This window comes from Pongo abelii, chromosome 13 (genome assembly GCF_028885655.2).
Source record: "Pongo abelii isolate AG06213 chromosome 13, NHGRI_mPonAbe1-v2.0_pri, whole genome shotgun sequence".
Lineage (NCBI taxonomy): Eukaryota > Metazoa > Chordata > Mammalia > Primates > Hominidae > Pongo > Pongo abelii.
The window spans coordinates 36,954,361-36,974,925 of NC_071998.2; the positions used below are offsets into that span (position 1 = coordinate 36,954,361).

The 20,565-nt window shown below is 39.9% G+C and overlaps 2 protein-coding genes and 1 pseudogene across 2 annotated transcripts; all 3 read left to right on the forward strand.

The window, feature by feature from the left end:
* Positions 1-506: 506 nt before the first annotated feature.
* On the forward strand, positions 507-1,145 carry LOC100443523 (interferon alpha-4). The gene has a single exon (XM_002819751.5). It carries the CDS (start codon positions 507-509, stop codon positions 1,074-1,076), a length of 570 nt encoding a protein of 189 aa, XP_002819797.4. The 3' UTR covers positions 1,077-1,145.
* A 4,317-nt stretch (positions 1,146-5,462) lies between these two features.
* LOC112134962 (interferon alpha-10) lies at positions 5,463-6,132 on the forward strand. Its single transcript, XM_063714119.1, has one exon. The coding sequence runs from the start codon at positions 5,463-5,465 to the stop codon at positions 6,030-6,032; it is 570 nt and encodes a 189-aa protein (XP_063570189.1). The 3' UTR covers positions 6,033-6,132.
* Positions 6,133-13,756: 7,624 nt separating this feature from the next.
* LOC100439607 (interferon omega-1-like) lies at positions 13,757-14,545 on the forward strand (annotated as a pseudogene).
* The last annotated feature ends 6,020 nt before the right edge of the window (positions 14,546-20,565 follow it).

A 20,565-nucleotide genomic window follows, 5' to 3' on the forward strand; every position in this document is an offset into this window, starting at 1 on the left:
GTACAAAATTTACATGAACAAATCACATTAAAAGTTATTTCACAAATATACTTATCAAATCAAGTTAAATGTCAATAGCTATTAAACTTAGATTTTTGTTTAACTTTTCTGTCATTCTTAACTTTACTTTGAATAAAAAGAGCAAACTTGATAGTTCTTATCTGCGAAGTAGAGGTATATGTAGTATACCTAAATAGATATGCCAAATCTGTGTTATTAAAATTTCATGAAGATTTCAATTAGAAAAAAAATACCATAAAAGGCTTTGAGTGGAGGGGAAAAATAGGCAATGATGAAAAAAAATGAAAAACATTGTTAAACACATGTAGAGAATGCATAAGGAAAGCAAAAACGGAGATAGAAAGTAAAACAAGGGCATTTAGAAAATGGAAATTAGTATGTTCACTATTTAAGACCTATGCACAGAGCAAAGTCTTCAGAAAACCTAGAGGCCAAGGTTCAAGGTTACCTATCTCAAGTAGCCTAGCGATATTTGCAACAGCCCAATGTCCCTGTCCTTTTCTTTACTGATGGCCATGGTGGTGCTCAGCTACAAATCCATCTGTTCTCTGGGCTGTGATCTGCCTCAGACCCACAGCCTGGGTAATAGGAGGGCCTTGATACTCCTGGCACAAATGGGAAGAATCTCTCCTTTCTCCTGCCTGAAGGACAGACATGATTTCGGATTCCCCCAGGAGGAGTTTGATGGCAACCAGTTGCAGAAGGCTCAAGCCATCTCTGTCCTCCATGAGATGATCCAGCAGACCTTCAATCTCTTCGGCACAAAGGACTCATCTGCTGCTTGGGAACAGAGCCTCCTAGAAAGATTTTCCACTGAACTTTACCAGCAACTGAATGACCTGGAAGCCTGTGTGATACAGGAGGTTGGGGTGGAAGAGACTCCCCTGATGAATGAGGACTCCATCATGGCTGTGAGGAAATACTTCCAAAGAATCACTGTTTATCTCACAGAGAAGAAATACAGCCCTTGTGCCTGGGAGGTTGTCAGAGCAGAAATCATGAGATCCTTCTCTTATGCAACAAGGCTGCAAAAAAGAATAAGGAGGAAGGATTGAAAACTGGTTCAACATGGAAATGATCCTCATTGACGAATACATCATCTCACACTTTCATGAGTTCTTCCGTTTCAAAGACTCACTTCTATAACCACCACGAGTTGAATCAAAATTTTCGAATGTTTTCAGCAGTGTAAAGAAGCGTCGTGTTTACCTGTGCAGGCACTAGTCCTTTACAGATGACCATGCTGATGTCTCTGTTCATCTATTTATTTAAATATTTATTTATTTAATTATTTTTAAGATTTAAATTATTTTTTATGTAATATGATGAGTACCTTTACATTGTGGTTAATGTAACAATATATGTTCTTTATATTTAGCCAATATGTTAATTTCCTTTTTCATTAAATTTTTACTCTACAAAATTTCTTGTGTTTGTTTATTCTTTAAGACAAAATGCCAAGCCTGACTGTACAACCCGACTTAAAAATAGATGATTTCATTAAGTTTCCCATCATAATTTTATTCAAGTTATAAAAAAAGACATTTTTCTATACCTGGTTATATGTTGCCTTCAGGATATAAACGTGAACATAAAATATACAGTCCCTGTTCTCTTGTATCTTTGATTTTTGTCAGGAAAGAAATCTAAAAACAATAATAATGGTGAATTAATATCACTTATGCTGACTGCTATAATGTGAGGAAGTAAGAAAACAATGAATTCCTCTTAGCAGAAGGTAGATTGAAACACATATGGAAAAAATAGCAGAGATATTCTCTGTAAACTGACTTGCAAACATGCAATTGAAAATGTACATTGCAAGTCAGATATATGAGTTTGCAGTGTCCAGGGAATACGATGTCTGGAAGTTCGTAAGTGGTAATGGAAAGGCCAAAAATGAAGGCTGTCATGTGGGGAGCAAGTGGAGAGGGAAAAAAAGACTTAAACTGGATTCTGAGGACCTTCCACCATTAAAGTGGGGGAACAGAAGAGTCACAAAGAAAACAGAGGTGGAATACCTTAACATTAGAAGGACGAGAGGGAATGGTGATAAAAGTGGATTTACAAAATAAATGTGCTTAGGAAAACAATCAATAAACTTATGGAAAATGTGAATTAAAACTGAGCACTACAGCAAGAAAATAGATGGCAATGCAGAGCTTACTGACAGCTGGATTGGTAGAATTAATCAGCAGAAGCCACACAGGGGTAGGTAGAAGACTGAATCAGAAAAGAAAAATCAAGATAACACATATAGAAAATTGTGAGAAATCTGCCTTTGCAATGGAGGGAAGTAATAACCTGGACCCCCCAAAACTGTGGATTACCTTTTATCTGCATAGTGTTTCCTTTTTCAAAATATATGTCACTGAATAAATTTCATAAATGTGATGCATTGGTGAATCATGTTAATACATTTAATATTTTATATATTTAAAGCACAAAATATAAAATTATTTATAATAGTAATTGATCATTATTTTGATTACTACTCTGTTAAATGTCAGTAAAAACTGACACATTTCTTTCATAAAATAAAATCGGAAACTGGAAAAGAGAATCTCTTTCTCAATACTTTAGGAATGGGGAAAGGATTCCCTATTTAATAAATGGTGCTGGGAAAACTGGATAGCCATATGCAGAAAACTGAAACTGGACCCCTTCCTTACACCTTATACAAAAATTAACTCAAGATGGATCAAACATGTAAATGTAAAACCCAAAACCATAAAAACCCTAGAAGAAAACGTAGGCAATAGCATTCAGGACATCGGCATGGGCAAAGATTTTATGATGAAATCGCCAAAAGCAACTGCAACCAAAGCTAAAATTGACAAATGGCATCTAATTAAAGAGCTTCTGCACAGCAAAAGAAATTATCAATCATCATGGCGAACAGGCAACTTACAGAATGGGAGAAAATTTTTGCAGTCTACCCAATTGACAGAGGTCTAATATTCAGAATGTACAAAGAAGTGAAACAAATTTACAAAAAAAAAAAAAGCCCCATCAAAAAGTGGGCAAAGGACATGAAGAGACACTTCTCAAAAGCAGACATTTATGTGGCCAATAAATATACAAAAAGCTCAACATCACTGATTATTAGAGAAATGAAAATCAAAACCACAACGAGATACCATCTCATGTCACTCAGAATGGCAATTACTAAAAAGTCAGGAAACAACAGATGCTGGTGAAGCTGTGGAAAAATGGGAAAGCTTTTACACTGTTGGTGGGATTGTAAATTAGTTCAACCATTGTGGAAGACAGTGTGGTGATTCATCAAGGATCTAGAACCAGAAATACCATTTGACCCAGCAATCCCATTCCTGAGTACATACCCAAAGGAATACAAATCATTCTACTATAAAAATACAGGCATGCGTATGTTTATTGCATCACTATTTACAATAGCAAAGACAGGAAACCAACCCAAATGCCCATCAATGATAGAATGCATTTTAAAAATTGTGCTTCAATTTTTTTAATCCTATAGGAGTTGTAGGATTATTTGGCAGACAGAGAATATTATTCCCTCCTTTTGGGAATAGTAAATTGTCCAATTTCTATAAACTCGGTGAATTGGAGAGTTTGAGTTTCGATATGTGACTCTGTATTTGACACCAGGCTAGTTATTTTCTATTATAACAAAGTAGAGGAAAGATTAGAGATGAAGTCATAAACAGTTAATATAGTGCTAGGCAAAGGATGATACTATGCTGCTCTTGCAACTTGAATCCCCAGATCTACATGCACCTTAAAAAACTAGATCCCCAGTGGTTTTAGCAGTAAACTAAATGAGCATTATTGATTTTTAGTAAAAGCTGAATGGAAATTTTTGTCATTGTCTGTTAGAATCCCAGCAAATATGGCCATGATGAAGAAAAATAGCTTCATTCTTGAACACTTTCCAGTAGAAGAAAAAATGAGAAACTAGTAAAAACTCCACCTCCTAAATGGCTGATTTGCTAAAACAGACCTCATTCCATTTAAGGATTCAGTATCTATAAGGCCGAGGCAAACTAACTTTGCCAGAGTTCAGGACCACTCTGAAAGTTAATTCTTTACATAATCATATTCAATATTTATAAATTTATGAATTTAGAACAAAGATGGTCTTTTTTATTTGATAAGAATTGACTTGGATAGGAACTTCTGAAAACCTTTAGGGAATATGAACTTCAGTGAAAAATGCCAAAAATGATTTAATTGATAACATTTTCTAAGTCACATATGTTTATTGGAATGATATTTCTTCTAAGGGTACAAAAATTAGTTCTCGTAGTGTAAACAACTCTGACATATTACAATAGTTTGTGACTCTCCAACAACTCTATCCAACAAAATTTCATTGCTTAACATACATCTTTCTCATTGGGTTTTCTTGTGTATGATATGAGAAGCACTGGTATTGAGTTCATGAAGATAAACAAAATATTTGTAAGATCAGTGTTAGAAACCTATGGCAAATAGATGGCTGTGATTGAAGGACTTTTCGTCCATTTTTTGCTGGATCTTAAAGTCTCATCACAATATGTGGCTTTAACCTGCATATCTTTGGGCTGACATTGACTATCTTATGGTTATTACTTATGTTTGATCCTCAGTTCTTCAGGATGTTTTGTAGACTTTGAGGATTAAATGCAAATAGCTCATATTATATGATTTATTTCTACTAAAGTTATTCAACACATCTACATTTATGTCAAGTGCTGAAAAGAAAAAAGTGTTGGCAATATCTGGATGAAAACTGCAGCTAGTAAACTTTAAAAATTATTTTCTCATATACAGCAAAACTCAAAGCTTCATAGACTAGGAGAAAAATTTTTAAAAATTATTGATTCATATTTTTAGCAGTTTTGAATTATTAGGTATGTAATTATATTCATATTACTAATGTGTATTTATATAGATTTTTCTTTTGCATATGTATTTGATACAAACTTTACATGAACAAATTACATGAAAAGTTATTCCACAAATATACTTCTCAAATTAAGTTAAATGTCAATAGCTTTTAAACTTAGATTTTTGTTTAACTTTTCTGTCATTAACTTTACTTTAAATAAAAAGAGCAAACTTTATAGTTCTTATCTGTGAAGTAGAGGTATATGTAGTATACCTAAATAGATATGCCAAATCTATGTTATTAAAATTTTGTGAAGATTTCAATTAGAAAAAAATACCATAAAAGGCTTTGAGTGGAGGGGAAAAATAGGCAATGATGAAAAAAAATGAAAAACATTGTTAAACACATGTAGAGAATGCATAAGGAAAGCAAAAACAGAGAGAGAAAGTGAAACAAGGGCATTTAGAAAATGGAAATTAGTATGTTCACTATTTAAGACCTATGCACAGAGCAAAGTCTTCAGAAAACCTAGAGGCCAAGGTTCAAGGTGACCCATCTCAAGTAGCCTAGCGATATTTGCAACATCCCAATGGCCCTGTCCTTTTCTTTACTGATGGCCGTGGTGGTGCTCAGCTACAAATCCATCTGTTCTCTGGGCTGTGATCTGCCTCAGACCCACAGCCTGGGTAATAGAAGGGCCTTGATACTCCTGGCACAAATGGGAAGAATCTCTCCTTTCTCCTGCCTGAAGGACAGACATGACTTTGAATTTCCCCAGGAGGAATTTGATGGCAACCAGTTGCAGAAGGCTCAAGCCATCTCTGTCCTCCATGAGATGATCCAGCAGACCTTCAATCTCTTCAGCACAAAGGACTCATCTGCTGCTTGGGAACAGAGCCTCCTAGAAAAATTTTCCACTGAACTTTACCAGCAACTGAATGACCTGGAAGCCTGTGTGATACAGGAGGTTGGGGTGGAAGAGACTCCCCTGATGAATGAGGACTCCATCCTGGCTGTGAAGAAATACTTCCAAAGAATCACTGTTTATCTCACAGAGAAGAAATATAGCCCTTGTGCCTGGGAGGTTGTCAGAGCAGAAATCATGAGATCCTTCTCTTTTTCAACAAACTTGCAAAAAAGAATAAGGAGGAAGTATTGAAAACTGGTTCAACATGGAAATGATCCTCATTGACTAATACATCATCTCACACTTTCATGAGTTCTTCCATTTCAAAGACTCACTTCTATAACCACCACGACTTGAATCAAAATTTTCGAATGTTTTCAGCAATGTAAAGAAGCGTCGTGTTTACCTGTGCAGGCACTAGTCCTTTACAGATGACCATGCTGATGTCTCTGTTCACCTATTTATTTAAATATTTATTTATTTAATTATTTTTAAGATTTAAATTATTTTTTATGTAATATCATGTGTACCTTTACATTGTGGTTAATGTACCAATATATGTTCTTCATATTTAGCCAATATATTAATTTCCTTTTTCATTAAATTTTTACTATACAAAATTTCTTGTGTCTGCTTATTCTTTAAGATAAAATGCCAAGCCTGACTTTACAATCTGACTTAAAAATAGATGATTTAATTAACTTACCTATCATAATATTATTCAAGTTATAAAAAAATACATTTTTCTGTACCTGGTTATATGTTGCCTTCAGGAAATAAATGTGAACATAAAATATACAGTCCCTGTTCTCTTGTATCTTTGATTTTTGTCAGGAAAGAAATCTAAAAACAATAATAATACTGAATTAATATCAGTTATGCTATCTGCTATAATGTGAGGAAGTAAAAAAAAAACAATGAATTCCTCTTAGCAGAAGGTAGATTGAGACATATCTGGAAATAAAAGCAGAGATATTCTCTGTAAACTGACTTTCAACACGTAATTGAAAATGTACATTGTCAGTCAGATATATGAGTTTTCAGTTTCCAAGGAATACGATATCTGGAAGTTCATAACTGGCAATGGAAAGGCCAAAAATGAAGGCTGTCATGTGGGGAGCAAGTGGAGAGGGAAAAAAAGACTTAAACTGGATTCTGAGGACCTTCTACCATTAAAGTGGGGGAACAGAAGAGACACAAAGAAAACAGAGGTGGAATACCTTAACATTAGAAGGACGAGAGGGAATGGTGATAAACGTGGATTTAGAAAATAAATGTGCTTAGAAAAAGAATAAATAGACTTATGGAAAATGTGAATTAAAACTGAGGACTATAGCAAGAAAATAGATGGGAGTGCAGAGCTTACTGAGAGCTGGATTGATAGAATTAACCAGCAGAAGCCATATTGGGGTAGACAGAAGAGTGAATCAGAAAAGAAAAATCAAGATAACACATATAGAAAATTGTGAGAAATCAGCCTTTGCAATGGTGGCAAGTAATGAGGTTGGACCCCCAAAAAATGTGGATTATCTTTTATCCGCATAGTGTTTCCTTTTTCAAAATATATGTCACTGAATAAATTTCACAAATGTGATGCATTGGTGAATCATATTAATACATTTAATAATTTATATATTTAAAGCATAAAATATAAAATCATTTACAATAGTAATTGATCATTATTTTGATTAATACTCTGTTAAATGTCAGTAAAAACTGACACATTTCTTTCATAAAATAAAATCGGAAATGAGAAAAGAGAATCTCTTTCTCAATACTTTAGGAACGGGGAAAGGATTACCTATTTAATAAATGGTGCTGGGAAAACTGGATAGCCATAGGCAGAAAATTGAAACCCCTTCCTTACACCTTATACAAAAATGAACTCAAGATGGATTAAACACGTACATGTAAAACCCAAAACCATAAAAACTCTAGAGAAAACATAGGCAATAACATTCAGGACATCGGCATGGGCAAAGATTTTATGATGAAATCGCCAAAAGCAACTGCAACCAAAGCTAAAATTGACAAATGGCATCCAATTAAAGAGATTCTGCACAGCAAAAGAAACTATCAATCATCAGGGCGAACAGGCAACATTAAGAATGAGAGAAAATTTTTGCAGTCTACCCAATTGATGGAGGTCTAATATCCAGAATGTACAAAGAACTTAAACAAATTTACACACAAAAAAAAGCCCCATCAAAAAGTGGGCAAAGGACATGAACAGACACTTCTCAAAAGCAGACATTTATGCGGCCAATAAACATGAAAAGAGCTCAACATCACTGATCATTAGAGAAATGCAAATCAAAACCGCAATGAGACACCATCTCATGCCACTCAGAATGGCGATTACTAAAAAGTCAGGAAACAACAGATGCTGGTGAAGCTGTGGAAAAATAGGAAAGCTTTTACACTGTTGGTGGGAATGTAAATTAGTCCAACCATTGTGGAAGACAGTGTGGCGATTCATCAAGGATCTAGAACCAGAAATACCATTTGACCCAGCAATCCCATTCCTGAGTATATACCCAAAGGAATATAAATCATTGTATGATAAAAATACATGCACGTGTATGTCTATTGCAACACTATTTACAATAGCAAAAAAAGGAAACCAACCCAAATGCCCATCAGTGATAGAATGGATTAAAAAAAACATTGTGCTTAAAACCTAGGTGACGAGTTGATAGGTGCAGCAAACCACCATGGCACAGGTATAACTATGTAACAAATCTGCACATTCTGCCCATGTATTCCGGAACTTAAAGCAAAATCAAAAGAAAGAAAGAAAAAGAAAGAAAAAGAAAGAAAGAAAGAAAGAGAGAAAGAAAGAAAGAAAGAAAGAAGAAAAAGAAAGTAAGAAAGAGAGAGAAAGAAAGAAAGAAAGAGAAAGAAAGAAAGGAAAGAAAAGGAAAGAAAGATAGAAAGACAGAAAGACAGAAAGAAAGAAAGAAAGAAAGAAGGAAGGAAGGAAGGAAGGAAGGAAAGAGTTGATCAAAATCAGCTGAAAATACAACATGAACCAAGGAAATTCAGAGAGCAGGAGATGGTTGTGTATAATTGAGGAAAAAAGGAGATTAATAAGTATTAATGAAATCCTAACACAAAATTTACCCATCAGGTATAAATAATAAGAACTTATTTTACATTGAACTTCCATTCTGCTTGTATATATTGTTTTTAGGCAGCGTAAAACAACAGAATTCTGTCATGAATTCTAGAGAGGCTGAAAAATTGTCTCACCTCATTTCAAAGTCCTACTTATATTCAGTCAGGAAATGGTGGCTTGTATAAATACCTGACAGAGGAGCAGCATCTAGATTGAAGGGCAGAATACACGTATTGATGGTTAACTGATTCTGACACCTGGCACATTCGTTTCCTGGCTCTCAGAATTCCAGAGTACACTCCCATATGAAGTTACTCTCCTAATCTTAAGTAAAGTATACATCTTTGCTGGTTCTGAGAGCTGACACACTTTCCCCTTTCCTCCCTGCTTTTCTGTATCCCATTTTTCACTCCCATATCACATTAGTTTCCTTCCTCTTCCTCTAGAATGCGCACTGTGCTCTCTTCTTCACTCATCATTAGCCTACACTGCCTCTTCATACAGCTGTTTTCAGTTCTCTTGTGGGTTTTACCCATCACTTTCCCCTTAAGAGTACAAAATCACAAATTAAAACAGAAGTTCAGTGAAAGTTCTAGGTTTTTCAGAAGCTCTTTTATAAAATACTCTCTTTCCTTTCTTATGATGAATATTTCTGTAAAAGAGGGAATGTCGCCATTACAATGACATAACAGTCGCTTAGCAAAAAAGGAAATAAAAGGCAGGTTCCATTTTACTTTGAGACGATTACAACATTTACAGGGAAAGAGAGCCCCCAACTGGTCAAAATGCACCAAGACAGCAGCCAAGTCTGTGGAGAGCAGGCTGTGAATGCAGAAGTAGGCCCCCTGGCAGGAAATTTATCTTCATAGCTAAAAAGAGGCTCTTCCCAAGAAAGAACTATCACGGTACTGGAATTAGCCCATTTCCTTAACTTTTGTATCTTAGAGAGAGAAAATACGTCCAGCTTCAGGCATGACATATCCTCTTGGGGCAAGGGACAGCTATGGGGAAAGAGAAAGGGTCAGGATGTGTCCCTTTCCTCCAGCCTGCCCAGCCTCCCCGGGGCCTCCTAATTTATCCCTTCACCTATGGATTGTGCTAGACTAGGAATTAGAACAGCCGGCCAATCTCAGTGTAGATATTCAAAGGAATTTGACTTTTGGTCTCTCTATCAAGGTTGTAGAAGTTTTCATAGATAATATCCTAAAATATACCTTCCAAGCTGTTTGCCTTCTCCCTGTCTCTTTGAAGGATGCAACTGATTCCTATTTGGCTTCTTTATAAAGTCCCCTGTTTCTTGGAGGTTTTGTTCATTGCTCTTCATTCTTTTTTCTTTATTTTTGTCCGACTGTCTTATTTCAGAGAGCCAGTCTTCAAGTCCTGAGATTCTGTCCTCAGCTTGGTCTATTCCGCTGTTAATACTTGTGATTGCATTGTGAAATTCTTGTAGTGTGTACATCTACTAGGTCCGTTAGGTTCTTTTTCATACTGGCTATTTTGTCTGTCAGCTCCTCTATCCTTTGATTGTGATTCTGTTTCCTTGGTTTAGGTTTTACCGTTTTCCTGAATCTCAGTGAAATTCCTTTCTGTCCATATTCTGAATTACATTTCTGTCATTTTAGCTAACTCATTTTGGTTAAGAACCCTTGTTGGAGAACTAGTGTGATTATTTGGAGGACATAAGATACTCTGTCCATTTGAGTTACCGGAGTTCTTGCATTGGTTCTTTCTCATCTCTGCGTATGGGAGTGTAGCTTGAGTTCAATCAATAAATAGACTCCAGTTCAGGATGTATTCACAGGGCTGCAGCTTTGTGCAGGGTCTTTATTGTAGCTGACTTGTCTTTGGTTGAATGAGGGTATGTTAGTGAGATTTTTTAGTGTTGAAGCTTTGGGCATGACCTAGTAGGTGACTCTTAGGTGTAGTGGTCAGTTGTCAGGCTCTTGCTCAGTCATGTGGCTCCCCTATATTTCCTCACAGTTGCAGCCGTGCTCCTTCTCAATGCTATGAAAGTGTGGGCTCCTCTCCCACTTGAGTGCTGACTGTAGCTTGTATCTTGGCACTCCCAGGCTGCACACAACAGCTCTGGGGTGATCTCAGTCTTAATGTTTTCTCCCCACCTTGGAGGCATCGAAGGAAGGGACCTTAGTAGTAGTTTTAACTGAGGGTCTTTTGCTTGTCTCCTGGGGGCTCCACCCCAGAGATGCAGGTGAGCAATCACTCAGTGCATTCAGCCTGGGATGGGGGTGTCTGTGCTGTGGGCCCAAGCCAGGGGTTCCCTGCCTGGTGATGTGAGGTGGGGGGTGGTTGACCAATGGGAGACAGACTGGCTTCTTCTCTTGGGTTGACTGCAGCTTGTTGGAGGTATGGATAAGGCACTTGGGGTCTCTGCTGCTTCATTCGTTCCAAGGTAGCTGGGGTAGTGCCACTGCAGAGGCAGTGATAGACAGGCTTTCTGTTGCCCCCGGGGTCTCCACCTCCAAGAAATGTGAAGCCATGTCAATGGCAGTGTTTAGCCAGAGGGGTTGGGTGGCTGCACTGCTGGTGTAAGCTTGGGGCTTCACATTTTGGGAAACAGAAGGCGGCAATCTTACCAGGAGTAGAGACTGTTCTCCTCACCATATGGTAACTGTAGCATGTTGTAAGTTCAGGTGACTGTGGCATGCTGTTAAGTTTGTAAACAAAGAGCTTCAGACTCTTTGTTTCTTCCCCAGACCCAAGGCAGCAGGGATAAAACTGCTGCTGTGGCAGTGGCAGAGGTAGGATGACTCTGGGATCTCTACCCAGGGAAACTCCAGGCAACTACCAATGGCTATGCTCAGCCATGGGTAGGATGACTGTTTTGCAGTCATGGGCTGGGGGCCCTGCCTGCTGAAGAATAGGGATGGGGATTCCCAGGGAAAAGGGGCTGGACTCCTCTTCGCATAGTGGCTATGATGTGCTGGAGGTGGGAGTGTAGTGACTAGGCCCTTTGTTCCTTCCCCAGCCAGAGGGCTGCTGGGGCTGTCCCACTGCAACAGTAGTGGTAAAGGGGTTGTGGGTTGACTGTGGGATTTCTTCCTTGGAGAAATGCTGGACTGCCTGCAGTCCAGAGGTGATGAGGCAGGGGAAGGGTGCCTGTGCTGGAGTCTCTGGTCAGGTGGCCCTGCCCATTGTGGAGAGGTGACAACAAGGAACAGCATGGAGAACAGTCTGTCTACTCTTCTGTGAGGTAGTTGCTCTGTGCTAGGGATCTGGACCAGCCGCTGTTCCCCTCAAATTCTCCAGAGCCTGGTGACAGCAAGGGTAAGAGCTATGAGACAGCAAAGATGGAAACCCACCCTTCTCACTGGGAACTCTGTTCTAGGGAGTTGCAGAGCTGCTATTGGCTTGATAGTCTCAGCTGGTGGCTGCAGTTCCAGGCCTGGCAGACCCACCCAGTCAGGTGATAGGGGATCAGGGACTCACATAACACACAGTCTGGCCATTTTTCCATAGGGCTGCTGCAATATGCTAGGGGTCCAATCCAGACCATAGTCACCTCGCATTTTTCAGTTCCTGAAGGTATCAACAGTGAAGGCTATGAAGCAGTGAAGATGGGGGCCTGCCCTTCCCTCTGGGAGCTCTGTTCCAGAGAGGTACAACCTGTTGCCTCCTGCAACATACCTGCAGGAGGTGGCTGGAGACCCCAGTTGGGATATCACACCCTCTGAGGAGAAATAGCATCAGGGACTCAAGTGAAAAAACAGTTTGGCCACTTTTTGGTAGAGCAGCTGTGCTGTGCTGGGGGTCTGCTACCACCACCAGCACAAAAGAATGGCATTTGCAAGAATGGCTAAGGCTGCTAAACAGCAGCAATGGCAATCTACCCTTCCCTTTGGGAGCACCATCCCAGGGACATTCAAAAGTGCTGTCCACCAGAAAACAGTGGTAGGGGTGACTGGAGACCCCAGTGGGGAGATTCCACCCAGTGAAAAGAAACAGGATTTGGGATCGATGTGAATAAGCAATCTGACTGCTTCTCTGTAGAGCTGCTGGGCTGTGCTGGGTGGCTGTTCCAGTCCCTAGCTGCCTTGAACTCCCTAGAACCCAAAGGCTTCAATAGCTAAGACTGTGAAACAGCAAAGATGGCAGCCCACCCCCTGCCGCTGGGAGCTCCATGTCAGGGAGGTATGAGGCTGCTACCAGTGGCTGGCTGGATTCCCAAGTCAGTGGGTCTTACCCTGAGACAGGCCATGGAAGGTGGGCCTGCCACTTGTCACTGCTCAGCCCCATGGATGAAACCCCTTTCCTAGGGGTATGTACAGGGGTCTAGCCTCCTGCTTGGCTGGAGTTATAGCTTCTTTTGTGGGGAAGCCTGGGTATCTAAGGCTCCAGGGTACCCATGCATTGCTGAGTGGCTGCTCTGTTGAAACCCTACACAGCCCTGCATGTCAGACTGAAGGCCCTGGTAGAGTGAGTTCACTAGGAGATCTCCTGACCTGAGGGTTGCAAAGATCTGTGGGAGAAGCGTGGTTCCCCAAGGCTGCTCACTTACCATTTCCCTGGCAGGGGAGGCTCCCCTGGCTCTGTGTCACTCCTGGGTAGGCATTCATCCTGCCTTGCTTTGCTCAGTTCTCCATTGGTCAAGTCGTTTTCTTGAGTCCCAGTGTGTGTACCTGGATGTTTCAGTTGAAGGTGCTGTATTTACTTGCCCCTTCCATTTCTCTGCTTGAGAGTGGCACACACTAGCAGCTTCTCGTTGGCCATCTTGGCCAACCCTGAAAGCTATTTGTTTCCAACTAAGAGCCATGCATAGAAGGAATGCCTTCAGAGAACCTGGAGTCCAAGTTTCATCCAGACCCCAGCTCAGCTAGGCCAGCAGCACCCTCGTTTCCCAATGGTTCTCATGCTTCCTCTACTCATGGCCCTGCTGCTTTGCCACTGTGGCCCTGTTGGATCTCTGAGCTGGGCCCTGCCTCAGAACCATGGCCTAGTTAGCAGGAACACCTTGGCACTTCTGACCCAAATGTAGAGAATCTCCACTTTCTTGTGTCTCAAGGACAGAAGAGACTTCAGGTTCCCCCTGGAGATGTGGATGGCAGCCAGTTGCAGAAGGCCCAGGCCATGTCTGTCCTCCATGAGATGCTTCAGCAGATCTTCAGCCTCTTCCCCACAGCGCGCTCCTCTGCTGCCTGGAACATGACCCTCCTGGACCAACTCCACACTGGACTACATCTGCAGCTGGAATGCCTGGAGTCTTGCTTAAGGCAGGCAAAAGGAGAGGAAGAATCTGTGGGAGTGATTGGGGCCCTGCGCTAGCCTTAAGGAGGTACTTTCAGGGAATGCATGGGTATCCAGGGAATCTACCTGAAAGAGAAGAAATACAGTGACTGTGCTTGGGAGGTTGTCTGAGTGGAATCATGAAATCCTTCTCTTCAATCAACAAACTTGTAAGAAGGACTGAGAAGTAAGGATGAAGACCTGGGGTCATCCTGAAATTATTCTCCTTGATTAATCTGCCATATCACACTTGCACATGTGTCTTTGGTCATTTCAATAGGCTCTTATTACTGCCGTTGTCACAGAATTTATTGAATTAAATTCAGCAAATACCTTGTTAACAATAGTAAGCAAGTATATGTTAAAAACATTTGGCTCTGGTCTTCGGTTCCTAAGACATGACTGCCCTGATGTGTTTTATTTACTTACTTTTTTCCATTCTTTTTGCAGCTCTTTCATTTATAATATTTAGATATTTTACATATAATAATATAGTCATCTTTACATTGTATTAAAATTTACAAATATATTCATCTTTCCATGTTATTAAATTTGTATTTGTTTTATTCATTAAATTCTCATTTGTTTTATTCATTAAGGAAAATGTCTTGAAATCTTTTTTCTAAAAACAAAATCCACAAGCAACTTTGAACAAAACTGAAGAAAGAACAATGAAATGTATTTGTTCATTTACTCCATTCACATTATATGTATAAGTTAAGTAAGTGGCAGATTGTAGAGTTCCCTTCAAGAAATACAATTGAATGAACCACTCTCAGTCTTACAGAGAAAGAGAGGTAAAAACAGGATTAATGCTTACTTTATTGCAATTCTCTTAAAAGCTAGAAAAAGAAGTAAAGGAAAACAATGTTCTCACACCAGAAGTTTTAGATACAAATGATGCCAGGAAGGGAAAACAATGTTAGATGTCCTTCTTAAGGTACTTGGGGTATATGTACAGTTGACCCTTGAACAGCATGGGTTTGAACTTTTGAACTGCATAGGTCCACTTATACAGGGTTTTGGGTTTTTTTATGTTATCTTTTTTTTAAATTTTATTATTATTATACTTTAAGTTTTAGGGTACATGTGCACAATGTGCAGGTTAGTTACATATGTATACATGTGCCATGCTGGTGTGCTGCACCCATTAACTCGTCATTTAGCATTAGGTATATCTCCGAAAGCTATCCCTCCCCCTCCCCCCACCCCACAACAGTCCCCAGAGTGTGATGTTCCCCTTCGTGTGTCCATGTGTTCTCATTGTTCAATTCCCACCTATGAGTGAGAAGATGTGGTGTTTGGTTTTTTGTTCTTGAGATAGTTTACTGAGAATGATGATTTCCAATTTCATCCATGTCCCTACAAAGGACATGAACTCATCATTTTTTATGGCTGCATAGTATTCCATGGTGTATATGTGCCACATTTTCTTAATCCAGTCTATCATTGTTGGACATTTGGGTTGGTTCCAAGTCTTTGCTATTGTGAATACTGCCACAATAAACATACGTGTGCATGTGTCTTTATAACAGCATGATTTATAGTCCTTTGGGTATATACCCAGTAATGGGATGGCTGGGTCAAATGGTATTTCTAGTTCTAGATCCCTGAGGAATCGCCACACTGACTTCCACAAGGGTTGAACTAGTTTACAGTCCCACCAACAGTGTAAAAGTGTTCCTATTTCTCCACATCCTCTCCAGCACCTGTTGTTTCCTGACTTTTTAATGATTGCCATTCTAACTGGTGTGAGATGGTATCTCATTGTGGTTTTGATTTGCATTTCTCTGATGGCCAGTGATGGTGAGCATTTTTTCATGTGTTTTTTGGCTGCATAAATGTCTTCTTTTGAGAAGCGTCTGTTCATGTCCTTCACCTACTTTTTGATGGGGTTGTTTGTTTTTTTCTTGTAAATTTGTTTGAGTTCATTGTAGATTCTAGATATTAGCCCTTTGTCAGATGAGTAGGTTGTGAAAATTTTCTCCCATTTTTTAGGTTGCCTGTTCACTCTGATGGTAGTTTCTTTTGCTGTGCAGAAGCTCTTGAGTTTAATTAGATCCCATTTGTCAATTTTGGCTTTTGTTGCCATTGCTTTTGGTGTTTTAGACATGAAGTCCTTGCCCATGCCTATGTCCTGAATGGTAATGCCTAGGTTTTCTTCTAGGGTTTTTATGGTTTTAGGTCTAACGTTTAAGTCTTTAATCCATCTTGAATTAATTTTTGTATAAGGTGTAAGGAAGGGATCCAGTTTCAGCTTTCTCCATATGGCTAGCCAGTTTTCCCAGCACCATTTATTAAATAGGGAATCCTTTCCCCATTGCTTGTTTTTCTCAGGTTTGTCAAAGATCAGATAGTTGTAGATTTGCGGTGTTATTTCTGAGGACTCTGTTCTGTTCCATTGATCTATATCTCTGTTTTGGTACCAGTACTATGCTGTTTTGGTTACTGTAGCCTTGTAGTATAGTTTGAAGTCAGGTAGCGTGATGCCTCCAGCTTTGTTCTTTTGGCTTAGGATTGACTTGGCGATGCGGGCTCTTTTTTGGTTCCATATGAACTTTAAAGTAGTTGTTTCCAATTCTGTGAAGAAAGTCATTGGTAGCTTGATGGGGATGGCATTGGATCTATAAATTACCTTGGGCAGTATGGCCATTTTCACGATATTGATTCTTCCTACCCATGAGCATGGAATTTTCTTCCATTTCTTTGTATCCTCTTTTATTTCATTGAGCAGTAGTTTGTAGTTCTCCTTGAAGAGGTCCTTCATGTCCCTTGTAAGTTGGATTCCTGGGCATTTTATTCTCTTTGAAGCAATTGTGAATGGGAGTTCACTCATGATTTGGCTCTCTGTTTGTCTGTTATTGGTGTATAAGAATGCTTGTAATTTTTGTACATTGATTTTGTATCCTGAGACTTTGCTGAAGTTGTTTATCAGCTTAAGGAGATTTTGGGATGAGACAATGGGGTTTTCTAAATATACAATCATGTCATCTGTAAACAGGGACAATTTGACTTCCTCTTTTCCTAATTGAATACCAATTATTTCCTTCTCCTGCCTAATTGCCATGGCCAGAACTTCCAACACTATGTTGAATAGGAGTGGTGAGAGAGGGCATCCCTGTCTTGTGCCAGTTTTCAGAGGGAATGCTTCCAGTTTTTGCCCATTCAGTATGATATTGGCTGTGGGTTTGTCATAGATAGCTCTTATTTTGAGATACATCTCATCAATAACTAATTTATTGAGAGTTTTTAGCATGAAGCATTGTTGAATTTTGTCAAAGGCCTTTTCTGCATCTATTGAGATAATCATGTGGTTTTTGTCTTTGGTTCTATTTATATGCTGGATTACATTTATTGATTTGCGTATATTGAACCAGCCTTGCATCCCAGGGATGAAGCCCACTTGATCATGGTGGATAAACTTTTTCATGTGCTGCTGGATTCGGTTTGCCAGTATTTTATCCAGGATTTTTGCATCAATGTTCATCAAGGATATTGGTCTAAAATTCTCTTTTTTGGTTGTGTCTCTGCCCGGCTTTGGTATCAGGATGATGCTGGCCTCATAAAATGAGTTAGGGAGGACTCCCTCTTTTTCTATTGATTGGAATAGTTTCAGAAGGAATGGTACCAGTTCCTCCTTGTACCTCTGGTAGAATTCGGCTGTGAATCCATCTGGTCCTGGACTCTTTTTGGTTGGTAAGCTATTGATTATGGCCACAATTTCAGAGCCTGTTATTGGTCTATTCAGAGATTCAACTTCTTCCTGGTTTAGTCTTGGGAGGGTGTATGTGTTGAGGAATTTATCCATTTCTTCTAGATTTTCTAGTTTATTTGCATAGAGGTGTTTATAGTATTCTCTGATGGTAGTTTGTATTTTTGTGGGATCAGTGGTGATATCCCCTTTATCATTTTTTATTGCATCTATTTGATTCTTCTCTCTTTTCTTTTTTATTAGTCTTGCTAGCGGTCTATCAATTTTGTTGATCCTTTCAAAAAACCAGCTCCTGGATTCATTAATTTTTTGAAGGGTTTTTTGTGTCTCTATTTCCTTCAGTTCTGCTCTAATTTTAGTTGTCTCTTGCCTTCTGCTAGCTTTTGAATGTGTTTGCTATTGCTTTTCTAGTTCTTTTAATTGTGATGTTAGGGTGTCAATTTTGGATCTTTCCTGCTTTCTCCTGTTGGCATTTAGTGCCATAAATTTCCCTCTACACACTGCTTTGAATGTGTCCCAGAGATTCTGGTATATTGTGTCTTTGTTTTCGTTGGTTTCAAAGAACATCTTTATTTCTGCCTTCACTTCATTATGTACCTAGTAGACATTCAGGAGCAGGTTGTTCAGTTTCCATGTAGTTGAGCAGTTTTGAGTGAGTTCCTTAATCCTGAGTTCTAGTTTGATTGCACTGTGGTCTGAGAGACAGTTTGTTATAATTTCTGATCTTTTACATTTGCTGAGGAGAGCTTTACTTCCAAGTATGTGGTCAGTTTTGGAATAGATGTGGTGTGGTGCTGAAAAAAATGTATATTCTGTTGATTTGGGGTGGAGAGTTTTGTAGATGTCTATTAGGTCCGCTTGGTGCAGAGCTGAGTTCAATTCCTGGGTATCCTTGTTAACTTTCTGTCTCGTTGATCTGTCTAATGTTGACAGTGGGGTGTTAAAGTCTCCTATTATTATTGTGTGGGAGTCTAAGTCTCTTTGTAGGTCACTCAGGACTTGCTTTATGAATCTGGGTGCTCCTGTATTGGGGAGCACCTGGCCGTGTGAGGTGTCAGTCTGCCCCTCCTGGGGGTTGCCTTCCAGTTAGGCTGCCCAGGGTTCAGGGGTCAGGGACCCACTTGAGGAGGCAGTCTGCCCATTCTCAGACCTCCAGCTGCGTGCTGGGAGAACCACTGCTCTCTTCAAAGCTGTCAGACAGGGACATTTAAGTCTGCAGAGGTTACTGCTGTCTTTTTGTTTGGCTGTGCCCTGCCCCCAGAGGTGGAGCCTACAGAGGCAGGCAGGCCTCCTTGAGCTGTGGTGGGCTCCACCCAGTTCGAGCTTCCAGGCTGCTTTGTTTACCTAAGCAACCCTGGGCAATGGCGGGCGCCCCTCCCCCAGCCTCGCTGCCGCCTTGCAGTTTGATCTCAGACTGCTGTGCTAGCAATCAGCGAGACTCCGTGGGTGTAGGACCCTCCAAGCCAGGTGCGGGATGTAATCTCCTGGTGTGCCGTTTTTTAAGCCCATCGGAAAAGCGCAGTATTAGGGTGGGAGTGACCCGATTTTCCAGGTGCCGTCTGTCACCCCTTTCTTTGACTAGGAAAGGGAACTCCCTGACCCCTTGAGCTTCCTGAGTGAGGAAGCTCGCCCTGCTTCAGCTCACACACGGTGCGCACACCCACTGACCTGCGCCCACTGTCTGACACTCCCTAGTGAGATGAACCCGGTACCTCAGATGGAAATGCAGAAATCACCTGTCTTCTGCCTTGCTCACGCTGGGAGCTGTAGACCGGAGCTGTTCCTATTCGGCCATCTTGGCTCCTTCCTCCAGGTTTTTTTTTTTTTCAAATACAGTTCACCTTACATATCTGTATTTTCTGCATGTAAAACTAAACTGGATAGAAAATACAGTATTTGTGGGATGTGAAACTCGCATATATGAAGGGGACTGCAGGACTTGAGTATGCACAGATTTGGGTATCTGGAGGACAGGTGTGGAGTCTTAGAACCAAAATCCCACAGATACCAAGGGAAACAGTATTTCCAGAATCTTATTGGCAGCTGGGAATGTGGGTCTAGAATGAACAACAAATGCCATGGGCAAAGGTATTAATTTGGGATTCTTTATTGCATGTCTGGTATTGAGAACATGAGAATGGATATTAGGGAATCTGTCACCTAACATAGTTATAAATTGAGGGAACGATGAGACAGGATCTAAACTTAGTCCTGCAGATCCTCAACAGTCATTGGTAGGGCAGAGAAGGAGAGTCTGTGAAGGGCAAAGAGCACTTAGGAGGAGTGGTCAGTGCAGCTGGAAGGAGAAATAAGAAAGAATGAGGGAGAGACAAGCGAGGGGTAGACAGTGGTGTTTTCAGGGAAGATGAAGGCTGACCTGTCCTAACGGACTGGAAAACAGATGCCATCAGTGCCTTAGGTGGATCTGGTTTAGTAGAATGAATGGGACAGAAACTTGATGGGAGTGGGTTGAAGAAGAAATATAATAAGGGTATTTGGGTGTTCTATGCATAAAAAATTGTGGTGGGAAACTTGTTTGTGGAGTAGGGAAATAAGATGATACTTGTAGGAGAATGTGGGTTAAGATCTTCATGCACATTTTGTTAGTGTTTTCTGAAAATCATTTTCAAAGAATAGATGAATTCAAACAAAATCTTTAAACATTTTCTGTTGATATATGGTTGAGAAATTAAAATTTATGGATTTAAGGTGTA